The 18132-nt window shown below is 46.0% G+C and overlaps 1 protein-coding gene across 1 annotated transcript; it reads left to right on the top strand.

The window, feature by feature from the left end:
- Positions 1–4168: 4168 nt before the first annotated feature.
- On the top strand, positions 4169–16566 carry LOC119375210 (peptidase M20 domain-containing protein 2). Its single transcript, XM_037645395.1, has 6 exons — positions 4169–4713; positions 6159–6304; positions 8829–8978; positions 13382–13523; positions 14121–14363; positions 16211–16566. The coding sequence occupies exons 1-6, from the start codon at positions 4485–4487 to the stop codon at positions 16564–16566; spliced, it is 1266 nt and encodes a 421-aa protein (XP_037501323.1). The 5' UTR covers positions 4169–4484.
- Positions 16567–18132: the final 1566 nt, after the last annotated feature.

Below are 18132 nucleotides of genomic sequence, written 5' to 3'. Positions count from 1 at the left end.
ATGGTCCAGCAACCATGGAGCTCATTGCATTCATTGATGCATTTTAACGGCCTGTTATGTGGGAGCGAGAAATAAAGATTGTTTAAAGAATTGAATACGTCGATTGATTCATTTTCATAACCCAGCAGTGTTAAGCTTGTGGGTGCAAATTTGTCTCGAATGTACTTATGTCCAAGTAAATTATTATGCTTACATTCACAACAAGGGCGCGTTTATCGGGTCATCGCGCCTTGATGGGTAGACCTGTTTTTTTTCTGCAAAACGAGAAAGTCTTACAGCAGCGATTTCTAGGAACCCAAATCCTGAAACTATTGATATATATGTGGACGATTTCTTAGTAGTCTTATACAGTTTGGTGCCTCGGGGTTGCAGTCTGAATTGTCACAGATGGTCGGAATATTTGAAGAATGCATATCGCCCCTAGAAGACATCCCTATCGAAAAAGTTCATGTATATGATTCATATATGATTCACATATCATTCATATATGCTTCATATATGAACACATATGACTCATATGTGTTCATACGAGATTATTGGATACGAGGCATATGTGTCATATGAGAATTTTCGATAACGATATCGTTAGCCTCATACAAACAAGAACTGTCATTCCTGGAAGACGGTGGGCGATGAGGGTTGGTTGGTTGGTTGGACCTTCTCAACCTGGCGCAACCCACTGTGGGGGATCGGCCATGAAACGGGCGGCACCTTATTTTTGAGATAAAATTGTTTTACATTTCAAATATGTTTATAAGGATATGTAAGGAAAAACACACTAATATTCAAGGCTAGAAAAACATTTAAAATTATATATATATATATATATATATATATATATATATATATATATATATATATATATATATATATATATATATATTTTTTGAAGCCAGTATGAATGAAAAATAAAATCAAGTAAATAACCTAATAAGCCATTCGCTTTGTCTCCCGTAGAAAATCGCATACGGCTTCGAAAACGTTCCTGTGGCTGTGGCCCAATTCAATTGCCCCAAAGGAAAGAACCATCGGAAGGGATAAATTTAATCCCATCCTTCGGAGGGGTTCCTCTAGCAGTCTTTTCCTTTGATTTTTGTACAATCTGCATGCTATAAAGAAGTGGTGCAGAGATTCACTCTCGTTGCAGTGGTGGCATAAATGTGACTGAGAGGGCTTTCGCTTTCCTCCAGTCACTTCTTTTTTCTCTGTTCCTGTAAAATGCCTTGTCCTCTTCTCGCTGCGCAATCTTAACGAAAATTTTTGACAGCCGTTCAGCCGCACGCTACAAAACACGCCTGGCCAACAATTTTCCAACAACGACGAGAATACAATTATAGCGAGCGTGTGTAGAAGCGCAAGGCATCCATCAAAAAGTGGACATGCTGTCGCTGACAAAGTACTGCAGAGAATCGTCCTTTCAGTGCAAGTACCAAGGTAAGGAGGCCTGAAGGTAGCCCTAGAGCTACCTTAATAACTTGAGGGAGCACCGAGGAGGGCCTCAGTGAGGGAACCTTAGTAAGGATCGTTCCAGAATACGTGATAAGGCGTCCTCAAGCGGTTAAGGCTCTCTCACTGAGGTAAGGAGCGTTTCAGAGTACGGACCTTAAGAGTTTCAACCGAACTGGTATCCACTCTTCATGAAATGTACATCTTTAATACCCTTTTAGGACATATAGTTATTTAATACTTTTTTTCTGTGTAACGCTTGTCGTACGCTTGTAGAGGCCGCCTTGAGTATTTTGTTCGCTAAGTATGCTAGTTACACGCATTTGTAATAAACACCATGAAAGAAATAAAAAAAAATAGTGTGGTTCTGTGGTGGAAGACCTACTTGCCACGCAAGACGACCTTGGTTCGATTCCCACTTGAACGCAACAATATTTTTTTTTTTGCATCTTTCTCGAATTTTTGGTTACGGACAAGATGATGATTTTTCGCTCACAACCAACGATGCCGTAACCGACACCGACACTGGAATGTCTGCGAAACGAGCTCTTTAACGCTATCGCTTTAATAATATATGGGGCTTTACGTGCCAAACCCAAGATATGATCATGAGGGACGCCGTAGTGGAGAGCTCCGGAAATCTGATGCAGTGCAGGCATCTTTCATCTTGTCTGTTAAGGTCTCGCGGCAGGTAGAAGTCACACGATGGATCAATTTTGTACAGAGGCCCGTACCGGTGACTTGCATCTGCTCAGATATAACTCATGTTATTATCAAAGGTAATTCGGTATTGTGAAATTTATTACTTTGCAAGCAGAACATCCTCACATGTCTTGAAAATGACGAGTAAACGCCCTGAAAATGCTCTGAATAAAATGCGCAAATGACAGCTCAAGTGAGATACGTAGGTAGTACATATGTTCATTGCTTTTCGCGAGCCTTCTTGATGGTGTCTTCAAGTACCTTCCATGCCAGCTTAGAAAAGCGCGTAATCCGCTATATTTTCTGCGCATAGAATTGCATTTAACTGCAATAAAACTTAAAATACATGTTTATCAGGAGATTCACCGTGTAGTTGCCAAGGTAGCTTTATTGCTTTTCATTCTTTTTTCTCCGTCTTGTTGACACCAGGCTAGCGTGCCCTCCGTTAACGTGGGACCCTGCACACACCTGCATAAGTCGACTCAAATTGCCGAGTGCTCTCAGGCGAGCGCATTTACGACTCATGAGTAATGTTTCTTCTCGCTTTGGTGCGATAGCTGAGGCTGTGGCCAGATAAGGCGTCTGGACTGCAGTTAGATACAAGGACATTGACATCTACACACCTCGGTAAGGTGTGTGGATGTCATTGGATGTCATTGGATGTCTAGAAGGTGTGTGAATGTTCGTTATGTTGTAAGAGTGAAAGGTAGAGTTAGGTTCTTCTCGTTTGTTCCACTCGCCTCGCTGGTTGCGCGACATTTGCTGCTGCCGCCAAGGAAGCCGAAGGCGAGAACTTTTCATCTGCTGGCACCTTGAGGAAACGACCGCTCCGACATCATCTGGATAGAGACGTTTATTCGTTTCTCTTCTCCCCCTTCCTGTCACTGCACCCCTGCTTTTATTCCCTGTCTCCCCATTCAAACACTCTTACAGTCCAATCGGAAAGCAGGAGTAACTCTCTCCTTGTCTCCCGGTCGGCTGCCGCTGAACGCACCAGGCCCGGATTCCTCCTCGCCACCTCCTCGCAGGAATACCGCCTCTCGCCCGCCGCTCAGCTCCATTTCACCCCGGTTTCCGGAATGTTCGGCCTCAGGCGATGACGGGTCGTCAATACAATAGGCCCGTGCATAATTGCCGCCGTCGCCGCTGCTTCTGGCTGTCACAGCGAAGGCGCAAATGTACCTTCCGTCCCTGTAGCGCGGCTAGGCCACGGTCTCCCGTCAGGCACCATAATTGACCCCTTCGGGAGACGTGGGTCTTCGCGTCCTTTGTGACCAGCAGACAGTCGTCGTTCCACCATCCGGTACCACCGCTTCCGTGTTGGCGCGGGCACGCCGGCCGCGGGGCGGGTAACAATATGAAGGTATTCGGCGAACGTACGAAGTTCGACCCCAACAGGTAGTGACAGTGTGATAACAATGAACTTCCTTAGGCAAGGGAAGACAGCGCACGGAACAAAATTTAGGAAACGCCTGTATTGCTGTGCTGCAGTAGCGTGCATTTCAGTCTCTAAAGATACGAAGAGAGATGGCCATGGTGGTACATCAACGGGCTCGTGCAGAACATCGCCGAGGCAACGTAGCAGGATCACAGGATGTCTACTGTCATTTACGACCTCAAAAAAAAAAAAAATGGCAGCTCCGCCCACAGAAGCGCAGCGCCTGCCCGTCACCTGTGAAAGAGTCGTGCTGGCTGGTTTCCGCTCGAACCGTAACTACTTTTTTTCTCGGCTTATGTGGGTACTAAGCCTATCAAGAGCTAAAGGTTCGTCGTTAGTACCTAAAACGTTACGTTTGGCTGAGCAGCGTGGTCAGAATTCCCGAAGAAATATATCTGGGCGTTCAAGTTTGCGACCTAAAACCAGCGACATAAATGTGAGTTTGTGTAGGAAAAGCCACTAGAGGAAACGCTCGAGAAGGATTTGACGTCACGAAAATGAGTGAGCTCTATTGGACGGAGCACAAATGCCAATTCTCTGTTGGAGAGACGGCGATGTCTGAGGACGGAGCTGACATTTTTTATTTTGTAACCAAGTATAGTCGCTTCAGCTGAGAGCACTCGTAGCTTGCATTTAAAGGCCCTATGCACTCTTTCTTGAACCCAAACGTTTCTTGATCCACAGCGATATGCATACCTTAGGGTGTGACCTGATAAGGCGTATCATGTGAGAGTATCGAGGACACTGCCTTCCTCACTGGTTATACAACGCCGCGATAAGGACCCTTTCATGCGACTGGGAGCCCTCGCTCAGAACGAAAAGGTCCAGGGGCAATCTAGCAGACGTGTGCGCTGATGTTAGCGCTCCCCCCAGTCTCGTCTTGACACCTCGGAAAGCGATGGCCACGGACCTCAAGGAGTTCGTGCACAGCGTTGTCGAGGCAAACTCGCAGGACCTCTGGGAACTTAGTCGCTTCGTGTGGGAGCATCCGGAGCTCGCTTTTAGTGAGGTGCAATGCCACGACTGGCTCACGGACTTTCTGGAACGACGCGGCTTCACGGTGACCCGTCGCTACCTGCTGGACACGGCCTTCAGGGCAGAATTCGACGCTCCAGGAGGGCAAGAAGGTAGAACCGATCGAGATGTGTCTGGGATAATGTAACTATTCCATTCCAAAGCTGTTCCTTTGTGCGTTTTCCGAGCCATGCGGGAAACGTGCAAAGCAAATGAAAAAGCTTTCCTAATGGATGTCTGTTGAAGCATGTGGAGTACTTATAATACTTCTAAAGAGTTCGTTTTTTTATGTGTATAGCGTCCAAAATTATTTTTAGGCAGTGGTCGGAGTGTTAATCTGGTGACGTCACCATGATCAGCAGGCTGCGAATGAAGGAACAGAATGAAGCTGAAGGAGGAGGAGGACGACGTTGTAGGTTGCCGATGTGTCTAGCCTTGCGAGATATGCAGGCAACTGCCCGTCTCGGTTTCTTCTCTTCAGGTTGTGTTGAAAACATGGTCATTTCTTTTACAAAGCGAAGCACAGGCAGGCTATCAGGAAGACGCGCGCAGCGCGATACAACAAATGCTGTTGGTCCAAGAACTGTCTCGCGTACGGTGCTGTGCCGGGACCCCATATCACCACACAATGTCCCAAATGAGCTTCACCCATCCTCAATCCGTATGCTTTATAACGGCCATGATATTTATTCTTTACCCATTTTGTGCGTAGGATTTGCCGCTGCCTTACTTTCGTCACCTCTTTATTGGTTGGCAACATGCACTTCGATTTCCAATAGGGCAACGTATGATGGAAGGAAAAAATGATAGTCATAACATTAAGAGGCAGGAGAAAGCAGAGTGGGTTGGAGAACAAAGAGAGGTGGCCGACATTATAGCTGTCATTCAGAGGAAAATTTGAGCCTGGGCTCAAATTTTCTCTGAATGACATCTGAATTTCCTCTGAAATTTCATCTGAATTTTTTTGGTCTCTCTGCCGAGTGCGGTAGAGAGACGGAGTGACGAAATTTAGATGTTCGCAGGCGTAAAGTGGAATCAGCTCGCACCGGAGGGTAAATTAGTGATAAATCAAAGAGGCCTGCTTCCTGAAGGGGACATAAAATGGGCTGAAAATTATTATTATGATGATGATAGGTACTTACAGGAAATAAGGCACAGCTGTTAGCTTGTGGTAGGTTATTCGTCGACACAGCGTTCAACAGCGCAGATAAAAAGTACACTGATGAATGATTGCAAAACATCGGAACAAAACACAACGAAGCGTTGCACGCAATTGAAATGCTCAACCCAAGAAAGAGATCGCTGTTGTTGAACACGCGTTAACAGCGTGGGTCTTTGGCATATTATCTTTGTTGTTACACTCCACTCCTCGCCAAGTTCTCCCTAAGATATCGGCAACATACTCGTTGAGATAAAGATAGTGCTACTGTCATCTTCTAAGATACTTCGAGTGGTTCGGTTGCACACAATAACTCGGACTGTCTTAACGCTCGTGTTATGTTTACCCATTCCGCTTCGTGCCTTCTCTCGATCCGTGTCATCTTATCTACAAACGCAGGTCCTTGCGTGGTCTTGCTGTGCGAGTACGATGCCCTTCCCGATATAGGCCACGCTTGCGGACACAATCTGATCGCCGAGTCGTCCGTGGGCGCAGCTCTGGCTGTGGTTGAGGCCATGAAGAAGTACAGGGACATTCGCGGGAAAGTATGAAAACCACTTGTTGCCATGGTAACGAATTTGTGGCAACGAGCGAAACATTACGTTTTTGGTTGGTTGGTTCGTTGCTCGATTCAGGTGCCTTTAGCTCGCTACAGATGGAGTCGGCCTGGAAGTCTGGGCCGCAAATTTCTCCACTTGTGCTTATTGATACTGTTAGGGAATATCTGGAACATGGGCGGGTGCAGAGGGGGTTACCAATTGTCCTGACCCCTATACCCTTCTTACTTTTTGAGGTATACCCCGAAGAAGAGGACCTATGAGGTCCTGTGATTAGCTTACTCCACCCCCCCACCTATCGGTGAAATCCTGTATGCGTCCTTGCCATGGAGCGTCTGCATAAGTTGTTCACTGTAAGAGTTGGTAAACAGGGTTCGTGTGCTAAAGAAGACGTTGCGACAAGTGGACTTGTCCTCTTCAAGGCTGCAACATTGAAGTTGCAGCCTTGAAGAAGACTAGTCTGCTTGTCGAAACGTCGGCTCCAGCACACAAACCCTGTCTACCAATTTTTCATCGCAAGCTTCCATCTTCCCTGAACTTCAATTGATGGCGCAAATGTTAAGACAGGAACGTAGAAGACACGTAAGACACGGACAAGCGCACACTCGCAACTAACTTTTATTCTTCCGAAAGCTCAGCTTAAGAACCCTCAAGCATGCGCACAACCCCACAGAAGCTAAATCAATCTCTGATACCACCGCTTGATCAAAACCTATCCACCAAAAAACTATACTCAGTTTGATAAAGAGTTATAGAAGGAACCAGGGGCGTAGCCAGAAATTTTTTTCGCGGGGGGTTCAACCATACTTTATGTATGTTCGTGCGTGCGTTTGTATGTGTGCGTGTATGTATACGCAAGCAAAACTGAAAAATTTCTGGGGGGGGGGGGTTTCAACCCCCCCAACCCCCCCCCCTTGGCTACGCCCCTGGAAGGAACGCTGACACACAGATCGCCAGCTTCCTGTATGTACATAGCCTCAGCCAATTCCCTTGCCACCGTTGTCTTCGCTTTTCCGCAAAATGCACACGCTGCCCAGTAGTGGTTTACACGTGCAAACCTTACAGTGATGTGGCAAATGAGATCCGGTCCCATTCCTTATAGTTCAGCTATGCACCAACTAGCCCGACAGCAAACGTTATTAAGTTATATTCCATATTCCCCTGTCTTCTGCCTTTTGTTTTCACTGCAAAAGTTGTAATTTATCACCACAATCTGAGCTCTCCCTCCATATCACCCGTGCCACGCTTTCTCAATTTTACTAAAATACACAAAAAATCATTCGTTTACCGCAACAGGGCCACCATAAACGCCTTCTATGCCAGCGTTGCTAACCGTCCTTGCTGGTCAAACCCGAATACATCAAAATAAAACAAGAAGCGGGCGTGGCAATGTATAGGCAAGAAACGCATGAGTTCTGCAGTTAAGCCAGAAACGTTCATCTTTTCAACTTTTGTCCTCTACACACATCAGCCCTTGTATGCCCCCCCCCCCCCCCCATTTTCTACAGAATGTTAACGTCGTGGTATTTCGTACAAATGTGCCAGGACACACGGAAACACAGAGAATAACAGCTGACTCACAATATCAACCACTTTTTCACAGGCACTCTTCGCAAAAAATGACATCTTTTCACGCATATTTAACTTCGCATGCCGCTTGGTCGTACAGAATTCAAACAGTGCACAAGCCTCTGCACTAAAAGAAGGCTCCTAAGAAGACTGCAACTTCGCGCCTCCGCTTCTAAACTCTCGCTGCCGCGCACGACTGCAAGATTTGGCCGAGCTTTCATAGCAGGGCCTGGTATCCGCAGGATGTGTTTTCTCACCAAACCCGAGGCGTGGTTCATGACCCCTTTGAGTGCTAATATACCTAATTTAACTTTCATTAAAGAAAGGCTAGCGTAGTGGGAGTAGCTGGGGAGTACATAACTGGCTGTATAATTGAATATGGGGCTTTTGAATAAGCACCTTACTTCAATGCTTTAAAGGAGCACTGACACGAATTTTAAATATTTTCGGATTATTGATCTAAATAAAAACATTGGGGTCGAAAACGCTAGAAAGAGCAATGGGGTGCCTGCGAATGCACCGAATATATTTTTAATACCACTACCTTAAAATAACATTTCAGTTTAGATATTGAAGGGGCGGCTTCTCAGTGACGTGTCATTGTAGTGTGACGTCACGGGGAGACAGCAACTGGCGACGTACTAGCGGTAGATTCGTCATCTGCTCGTGGTGCACGTTTGCAACGATGAGTGAATTATCATCCAGTGATCCCCGACGGTGACCCCCCTCCCGCCCCCCTCGTGTGCACGCCTATGGTGGTGCTGCGAAAAAGATCTTACTCCCCTTTCCTCTGCATGATGTCCGGCGATAGCTTGTCCAACGGACAATCGGCGTCGCAAACGTCATCTGAGAGGCCCTGGACTGAGCGTTCCACCTGAATAACGTTTCCCTTCTTCAATAAAGTTTTTACCTTCTCTCTTGCTACGTTTGTACCGCCCGGCAGGTGGTAGTACTGGGCACGCCGGCTGAGGAAAGCCACTGCGGCAAGGAGCCGTTGATACGAAAGGGCGCCCTAAGTGGAGTCGACGCTGCTATCATGGCACATCCTGCGCCATTTGACGTCGTGGCTATCGGCTTCGCTGCGACGCAGAAGGTGGGTGCACGTTGCTCAATCAGAGATATGCATATAGAAACGGTGCGTCAATGCACAATCCTCAAGTACGTAACTATACAGTGACTAACTCCCAGCATCCACTAGGCCAACACTCATTTCCTTCTCTAATGCGTGGGAATACTGCCATCATAACTTCTCAGCTATTCTGACAGATTTTTTTTATTCCGTCATAGACTTAACTGCCCTTAAGACAGTGCTTGGCAGTATCGAAGATACATGTATCTTAGATACTATCTTAGATACTCTAAGGGTATCTTGTATCTGTATCGCGATACGTCTCGAAAAACCAATATCTGTATCTGTATTTCCGATACATTCGATAATGTATCGTGTATCTTAAGATGCAAGATACTTCTATCGCAACACAACCGTGAGAAACAATAATCGCTGGCCAAGCTCCGCTTCTCAAGCTGGTACTGGTGCCACTAGGCCATTTGAATAAATATAAGGGCAGTGACGCAATATTATTTTTACGCCGGAGTCATCCAGTGAGGGTAGAAAATGAGGAAGACAAGCACGCGGACGTCTACGTCCAGCCCACGTACCTTTAGTTTTCTAGATCTCTTTTCTTTTTAGTAGCGCCAATGCCGCCACACTTGCTCTCAGCCACTGTACATGCGCCGCGTACTCCACTGCGTGCGGTGTCTATCGCGCAAATTCTGATGTTGTTGCAGTGTCGTTATTGAAGATTCTCTTGCGTCTTGCTCCGTAACGAAATGTGATGCGTGCAAAAATGGGGTTGCTTTGCGTCTCGTGAATTTTACATATCAGCGATTTGAAGAATCTCGTGGATGTAAGTTTGACTTGCATGCAATGAATAAACTTATATGCAAATAAGATTCTAACAACTTTAGCACTACTGGTACCGATGCTATATCTAATAGAGCAAGCGTTTCCCTAAGAGAAAATATCTTGGCGTACCGTATTTTTTCCTTCCTCTTACATATATTCAAATAATTAATAAATCAAACTGATTATTAGCACAAGTGCTGTCTTAGCTGTCATTTTGCATCCCATAGATTACCTAGATCTCTGTACTGTTTCTCCGGTCTGGTCACTGCAGTATGTCTTTTATAACGCGCTCCCAAAATAAGATCTCTGCTTTATTATTCTGTCTGCTTTATTTCTACTACTATTTACACACTTACATATTGCCAAGTCGATTTTAAAAACAAATATATAATTATGTGGTTGTGCCTTGAGTATACAGTAGAAAACATTCTGCTTGCCGCTTCGGAAAACAGCGAAATTGAGTTTGCATTATAATAATGGAAATGATTAGGAGCCATGTTAAAAATGTCAGGAAGGGGATTTAAGAAGCGTTGTTTTACTGAATGCTCCGTTTTACTCGCGAGCGTCCCAACGAGCCATTTAAGGCAATTTTTCATAGGCACTGAAGTTTCTATTGTCTCAACAGGTAAGTTGACGATACTTCATGCTCATAGCTATTAAGGGCGCCGTCTGTATTGTGCTTCTGTACTCATTCAATGTGAACGTTTGATACAGAGCCACCTCTCTATTTTACTTATATAAGTTTTCCTGTTTTAGGCCTTCTTAAATATTTTTTGTATTACTAATCGCCGCGTAATGGGAGCTATAAGCGGCAATAGCGCGAATAGCGGCGGTGTCCTGTGACGCTTTGTGCAACTATACAATACGCCTGAGACGTTTCTGTGTTGCACATGTTCTCTCGTTGAAGAAAAATTGATAAAAAATTGCACGTTAGTGAGTATATCAATACAGAATCGTTTACGTCAGCCGATAAGTAGAATATGAAAATTCATTGCAGTTTAAGTCATCTACGTATACGCCAGGGTTCTCAAACTCAGCTTATAGCCAGCGGGCCGCAGTCGCGAAATTTAGTTGCAAGGTCTAGGACAGTGAAGATGGCGGGAGCGGGGGTCGGAGAGAGTTTGAACAAAATGAAGTTGCCATTTGACAGGACGCCTTTCCCATATCTCATATATAGGCCATTTTTGAAGGGGAATTGCAGTCAGGATGCGAGAAACATCGACACCGATGTACACGAGTGAAATCTGGACGCAGATTCTGAAATATAGAGTTTTTGTTGCACAGTTATATTTAAGCACATGATGATCACATGTTGCTCACGAAAGGAATGCTTCAGACCAGTCATGTCTGTGTAGCTCACGAACATACTTATTAAGAAAATAAAAACAAATGGAACGAAGACGATCATCTGTGTGGGCCGGGCCGCTAGCAAAAGGTCTGAAACCCCTAGAATACACAATGCCCCTCACCCCCCCCCCCCCCCCCCCAAGAAAAAAAAAACTGCTCTACACCTGTCCGGATATACGTTATTGCGCAAACTGTCTTTTAGGGAAAGTTAAGAGTCCACACCTGTATTTGCGCTGTCGTGCGAAGCCTTGTTATTGAAGTTATTGTGATTATATGGCACCCCGCTAGCTGGTCGGCAAGCTGAGCAGCGACTCCCATCAATGCAAAAATAACAAGCAAGAACTGCTCTCAGCGAAGTGTATAAAGAGTTGTACTGTGGGGAAGCTAAAACAAACCCCAATACGTTGTTTTGGAGAAGGAAACTAATGTACTTTGCGCAAGAAGGGCAAAACTTTTGAGATACTAACGGACATTTCCTTCAAATGAAACAAAATAGGTCACAGTTAAGAAATTTTCAAGCAGACATTTTCGTGCATAGGCGTTTGCTGCTACATTATATGGATCTATAACAACAAATTTGAGGATGTATCGAAGTATCTTAAGATACAATTGCCGAGTATCGTATCGGATACAATTATTGCGGCAGTATCTTGTATCTGTATCTCCAATACTTCTTGCCTGAGTATCTTGTATCGTATCGCGATACAATTTTAAAGTATCTTTGCCCAGCCCTACCTTAAGACATAATATTTTGTCTGTATATGTATATTAGACGTGCGCCGTTAGGGCCGGTGTGGTGTATCAAGTGAACCAATGTCTTGTGGGATCTGTTCTCATATATCCATACGTCATAACTGGCCGTGTCACTCTAGCGAAGGCCGGCTTGCAGGAGGTGACGGGATCGTTCCGACTGTAACCCTTGGCACTTCTTTGTAAGATGATGATGTATCTACTTGCATCACTGGAACAGAACAGTATACGGACACGTATCACCCACTAATAAATGCGACCAGTTCCACGTTGAGATGACAGCCTGTGTAAGGGCCACCTCTCCCCGAAGCCTCCTAAGCGCGACTTCCTCCGCCCTAGTAAGGTGAAGTGGGAGGTCGGGAGCAGACACACACGCTCTTATTCCAATAAAATTCATCGTTTTACAATTACACTCACACGCAATAAATACACATAATTTCACGCAGTCCGAGGACTCTTCTAAAAATTGGTGCTTGCAAAATATAAATATATGTGACCTAAATGAACGCGTTGTACCCGCGGTGGAAAAGAAATATAGCAAGATAACACTTTTCGTGGAAGTGGAATAAAAGTCCTCAGCAGGACGATATGTAAAGCCGACAGGAATGGCTGTACACAGCAGGAAAATTCAACCATTGCGAAATTTTGATGCTGAACACGCGCTTCACTGGTAGCAGGACGCGCGTGCAATGGGACAGACGCTGACGAGTGACACAGAGAAGATGACGGACGCCATGCCGATGCCGCCCGAAAACGTCGTTTCAGGGATGGCCGCTACTTATCGCTTACTTTTAGAGGTGCGCAGCACTTTAGGGGCCCGGCTTGGAGTCCATCCGTAGATCTCGTGTGGCGTTATCACGCTGAAAATCAAGTTGCCAATACAAGCCTAAAATAATGCTAGCAAAACCGGGTTTAAATAAACATACAAGGTCTAAAATAATATAATTAACAGAAATAACCAAGAAGTAATCGCAATAGTTGACTTAATATCGGTAAGACGCTTCGGAAACACACGGCTGACACCCGCGCCGCGCAAGAGAGGGCTCCACCGCCTCTCCAAGCGCCCGGTTGCTCATGGGAGAAACCACCTGACGGAACTCGCTGCAGACGACACGTATCTCAATTGCCGTAACAAGCAGGAAGTCGATAAAGCGCAGCAGAAAGCAGCGCGTATGTCGCACACCGAGTTTGCGAATCTCCTTAAGAAGATTCTACTCGTCCCCGGGAAACCCTACAAGCTTACCTGAAACATTGACGTCATTGACGGTTTAGTAAACGGAGCAGAGGGAACTCTACGAACGGGAATCGCTGGGTGCCCGTACTACACACATCCTCAGGTTTAACAGTAGTGGAACTGCATTTAGGGCATGATTTAGAACTACATTAATCGCAACACAAGTTTGTGAAGTAGGGAAGCACCTACTATACCATTTTTTTACAGAAAACTCCCAAAAGAGATTCCGCGTGAACTTTTTTTGTTTAACGTGTCGCAGCTGATAGTCCGCTTCAAAGGCAAATCAGCTCACGCCGGTGCGAGGCCGTGGGAAGGACTGAACGCCCTGGATGCTGCCGTCGCTGCATACGTCAACGTTAGCGTCCTCCGACAACAGCTGAAGCCAACCGCTAGGATCCACGGTATGTGCAGCGGCTCGCTCATATACTTCGCTCGTAAAAGCGAGTTGACTAACTTGTACAGCCTAACGTATCGCTTCTTAGTGCAACTTTTTTGACAAGCTCAACCACGCTTTCTGTTACGGGTATCTGATTGCTTTCATATGCAGACTCCGAGCACTGTCTAAAGATGTGCGGTTGCTTCGGTTCGCATGCGCCACTGGGCATGTGCCGCACTTCAGGGAAGCTCTTTGAGGGCAGCCTGCAAGTCACGGGCTATTCCAATGACGAACACTTGCAGTGACATGTAACGCACTACGCTGACGTCAGCGCATACGTCTGTTTTACAAAGTAGGTTTCACTGCGGGCATGGAACAACGTAGGTGTAATGGCTCGCACTACTATGTGCGCAGTGGAGAAATTGATTAAGAATTTCAAGGTAATATAATGTATCACACGTCGGCTTGTTGTGTCTTAGAGGAACGTTATGTCTTTCAGGTTTTTTTCAAGTGTTACAGAGAGCGTAACATGCAGGAGAACTTTTTTTGTTTATTTGACCCTCCTATACGTAAAGCTTACGAGTTGAAAATCGCGTGTACCGTTCGAATATCGGTCGCGCAGGTGTGATCACCGAAGGCGGCAAGTCTCCGAACGTGATCCCCGAGATGACGGAGATGATCTTCAATGTCCGGGCTCTCAACTCCAAGGAACTGATCGAGCTGCGGCGGAGAGTGGAGGCCTGCTTTCGAGCGGCCGCGGAAGCCACGGGCTGCTCTGTGGACTTGGAACGGAAGACGTCGTACATGAACGTCGTGCACAACGTCGCCATCGGGGAGACCTACCGGAAGCACGCCCGCGCTTTCGGTATACACGACCTCTCGGGCAGTGTTTGCGCGAAATTAGGGTGCCTCGATGCCAGCGTCCCTTCCTAGAGTGTGGTGACACGCGCTGTCTTATTAAGGCCTTAGATGTCTCATAAAGCGCGAAAATTGACCGTCAACGTCGGGGCCCTCTGGCGTCGGGGACAATGCGAGTGATGCAAAAAATCATCATCATGTGATGGTGTCACCCTATGAAGTCATCATTGCGTCACAGATCACCAAAATTTGTGACGCCATTATGACGCCACCATGACGTCAGTGAGACGTGACGTGAAGTAGCGTTACATGATGACCTCATCACATGGCACAGTAGCTTCGTAAAAGGTGCGCCGATCACGGAGGCAGTGCAAAACCACGTTAGGTGCATAAAGACTTCAGAGGGTGGCGAGCAGGATCAATACACCGAGTGAGAAGAAAAAGAAGGTGCTTTCGCTTCGAGCCGTCTTAGGTGAATGCTTAAGGGACCCTGCGAGTTTTTGTGTTGGAGCACGTAGGGGCGCAATAAATTGGCAACACCGCACAACGCGACATCACAACGCGTGCGCGTGTGTCCGCGTCCACCGGTCCGACACAATATGGAGGCGGTGCGTCAATGGATGTCATCGCCCTTGAAACGGAAACGGACATACGAGCGCTTTGGGACGGGGACATAGACAAGAGGCACACAGGACAGGCGCTCAAAGCGCCTGTCCTGTGTGCCTCTTGTCTATGTCCCCCGTCCCATAGCGCTCGTATGTCCGTATCATGTATGAACCAACTTGCCCAAACACAAGTCTTCAAACGGAAGGCCGCGCTGGCATCAATGAACCCAATGCGGAATTATTACACTCGGCGACAACTTACCCAGGCAGTGGAGCGCAGGCTACGGAGGCTGGGCATTTGCACATATGTGTCACTACGCAACTAGTCCGGCAGCATGCAACCGATTTAAGTTCCACTTTCGGTTTTGCTTACTCGCAGAATTCGTCGACGATTCAATCTGGCGACACCTTGCCCCTGTATAGACGTCGCAGATGACTTGCTGGGTCTGTTTTGACAGCCACTTTCTCACATATTTCGAGTATATCTTTCTCGGAGAGCGAAACGGCGTTTGCGGCCGCACATGGCCCAGCCGGCATCGGGGACACCATGTTTACTGCGAGATCAAGCGTGCGGTAAACGTAGCGCTGTCCGAGATACGAAAAAAAAAAAAGCTTTAATGTGTGCAATAATTTTTTGCCGCCAACGGCTTTCCATACTTGTTTTATTTTTATAATGAAGGAAGCTTTATTTATTCGGGTTAGGCAACTCTGAAAATTGAAAATTCAAAATAGGTACTATTTCTTGGCGCGCGCTCAGGCAAGCGTTTAGGTTCTGTAGCTTCCACAGTGCTGCCAAGAAATGTTGTCGCCGTGTATAGTGACCGCCCCACCCGCACTATATTGTCGCGTGTTTGGTACAAGGAACCATTAAATTAAGACACTTTTACAACTGGGAACCTAAGAGGCTTGGGGACCCAAGAAGAAGACAAAATACAAGCGCAGAACAGACAAGCGAAAGACAAAGGAAAGCAACATAGAGAGAGATGACCTTGCTAATTAAGACCATACTAATTGAGACCATGCTAATTAAGACCTTGCTAATAATCTAGGCCGGCCACAAGCTCCGCTGTTAGTCCAGCCTTGCATCATCATCAGCTGCCCAAATTTTGTTATTATTATTATTATTATTATTATTATTATTATTATTATTATTATTATTATTATTATTATTATTATTATTATTATTATTATTATTATTATTATTATTATTATTAGTCTACCCGATTCTGGTCTCTACTGTGCACACCAGGCGTGTCCTTCCTGGACGACGACGGGAAGAACGTGGCACCCTTGGGAGGTGCCACCGACTGCGGCAACGTGTCGTACCGGGTGCCGGCCATCCATCCGCTGTTCGGGCTACGCGCCGACAAGGGTTCGGCCAACCACACGCGAGGTTTCACCGCCATAGCCAACGCCGTGGACTCCCAGCAGCCCACTTTGCTGGTGGCCAAGGTGCTGGCACTGACGGCGCTCGATCTGCTCAGGGACGCCGAGCTGTTGGATGAAGCCAAGCGGGAGTTTGAAGCTCTGAAGCTGCCGCCGGAAGAGAGCTGCAAGCCGCGCTGCAATGAACTGAATCAGAATAGTCACGTTAATAAACAGTGATATTTACATTATTAAATGCGAAGCATTTCTTAGCGAACTTCTGCGAGTTTGAGCGTATCTATCTATCTATCTATCTATCTATCTATCTATCTATCTATCTATCTATCTATCTATCTATCTATCTATCTATCTATCTATCTATCTATCTATCTATCTATCTATCTATCTATCTATCTATCTAGCCGCCTACGACTTTGGGCTCTCCTGGCCGTTTCGTTAATAGGATATACACCAAAATTGGTATGACGTAACGTGCCTTTATGGCGAACAATAATGGCATGTCATAACAAGAAAATCATGATATCCATGTCATGAACGACATGATTTACATGCCACTGTTTCGGTGCTCTTGCGGCCGTTTCGTTAGTTTAATATATACCAAAATTAGTACGGCGTGACAATAGTGTATCACGAACACAAGTGACAGGTCCTAACGTGCAAATCATGACACGCATATCATGTACAGCATGATTTACATTCCACGCTCATGGTGCGTTCGCGGCCGTTTCGGTAGCTTGATATACACGAAAATCGGTATCGTGCGACGTGACTGTTTGGCGAACACAAATAACAGGTGGTAACATGAAAATCATGACACGCATGTCATGCACAATATTACTTACGTGCCACGCTCATGGCGCGCTGGCGGCCGTTTCGCTAGCTTGATATACACCAAAATTGGTATCTCGCGACGTAACTGTGTGACGAACATAAATAACAGGAATTAACACGAAAATCTTGACACGCATATCATGTACAGCATCATTTACATTCCACGCTCATGGTGCGCTCGCGGCCGTTTCGCTAGCTTGATATACACCAAAATTGGTATCTTGCGACGTAACTGTGTGACGAACATAAATAACAGGAATTAACATGAAAATCATGACACGCATATCATGTACCGCATCATTTACATTCCACGCTCATGGTGCGCTCGCGGCCGTTTCGCTAGCTTGATATACACCAAAATTGGTATCTCGCGACGTAACTGTGTGACGAACATAAATAACAGGAATTAACATGAAAATCATGACACGCATATCATGTACAGCATCATTTACATTCCACGCTCATGGTGCGCTGGTGGCCGTTTCGCTAGCTTGATATACACCAAAATTGGTATCTCGCGACGTAACTGTGTGACGAACATAAATAACAGGAACTAACATGAAAATCATGACACGCATATCATGTACAGCATCATTTACATTCCATGCTCATGGTGCGCTCGCGGCCGTTTCGCTAGCTTGAGATACACCAAAACTGGTATCTCGCGACGTAACTGTGTGACGAACATAAATAGCAGATGGTAACATGAAAATCATGACACGCATGCCATGCACGGTATGACTTACGTGCCAAGCTCATGGCGCGCTGGCGGCCGTTTCGCTAGCTTGATATACACCAAAATTGGTATCGCGTGACGTGACTGTGTGAAGAACATAAGTAACAGGTGGTAACACGAAAATCATGACATGCATGTCATGTAGGGTATGATATGGATGCCGCGCTCATTGCGCACTCCCGGCCATTTTGTTTGCTGGACATATACCTCAATTGCTA

The sequence above is a fragment of the Rhipicephalus sanguineus genome, chromosome 11 (assembly GCF_013339695.2).
Source record: "Rhipicephalus sanguineus isolate Rsan-2018 chromosome 11, BIME_Rsan_1.4, whole genome shotgun sequence".
NCBI classification, from domain to species: Eukaryota; Metazoa; Arthropoda; class Arachnida; order Ixodida; family Ixodidae; genus Rhipicephalus; species Rhipicephalus sanguineus.
The sequence above is the reverse complement of the archived record's forward strand: the minus strand, read 5'-3'. Positions and strand labels throughout refer to the sequence as shown.

What these genes read in the sequence shown, in the direction of transcription:
- LOC119375210 (XM_037645395.1), top strand. Translation starts at nt 4,485, where the DNA reads ATGGCCACGGACCTCAAGGAGTTCGTGCACAGCGTTGTCGAGGCAAAC. An exon ending in GCCAACCGCTAGGATCCACG is followed by an intron (nt 13,524 to 14,120) that starts GTATGTGCAGCG and finishes TCGGTCGCGCAG; the next exon opens with GTGTGATCACCGAAGGCGGC. An exon ending in GAAGCACGCCCGCGCTTTCG is followed by an intron (nt 14,364 to 16,210) that starts GTATACACGACC and finishes TGTGCACACCAG; the next exon opens with GCGTGTCCTTCCTGGACGAC.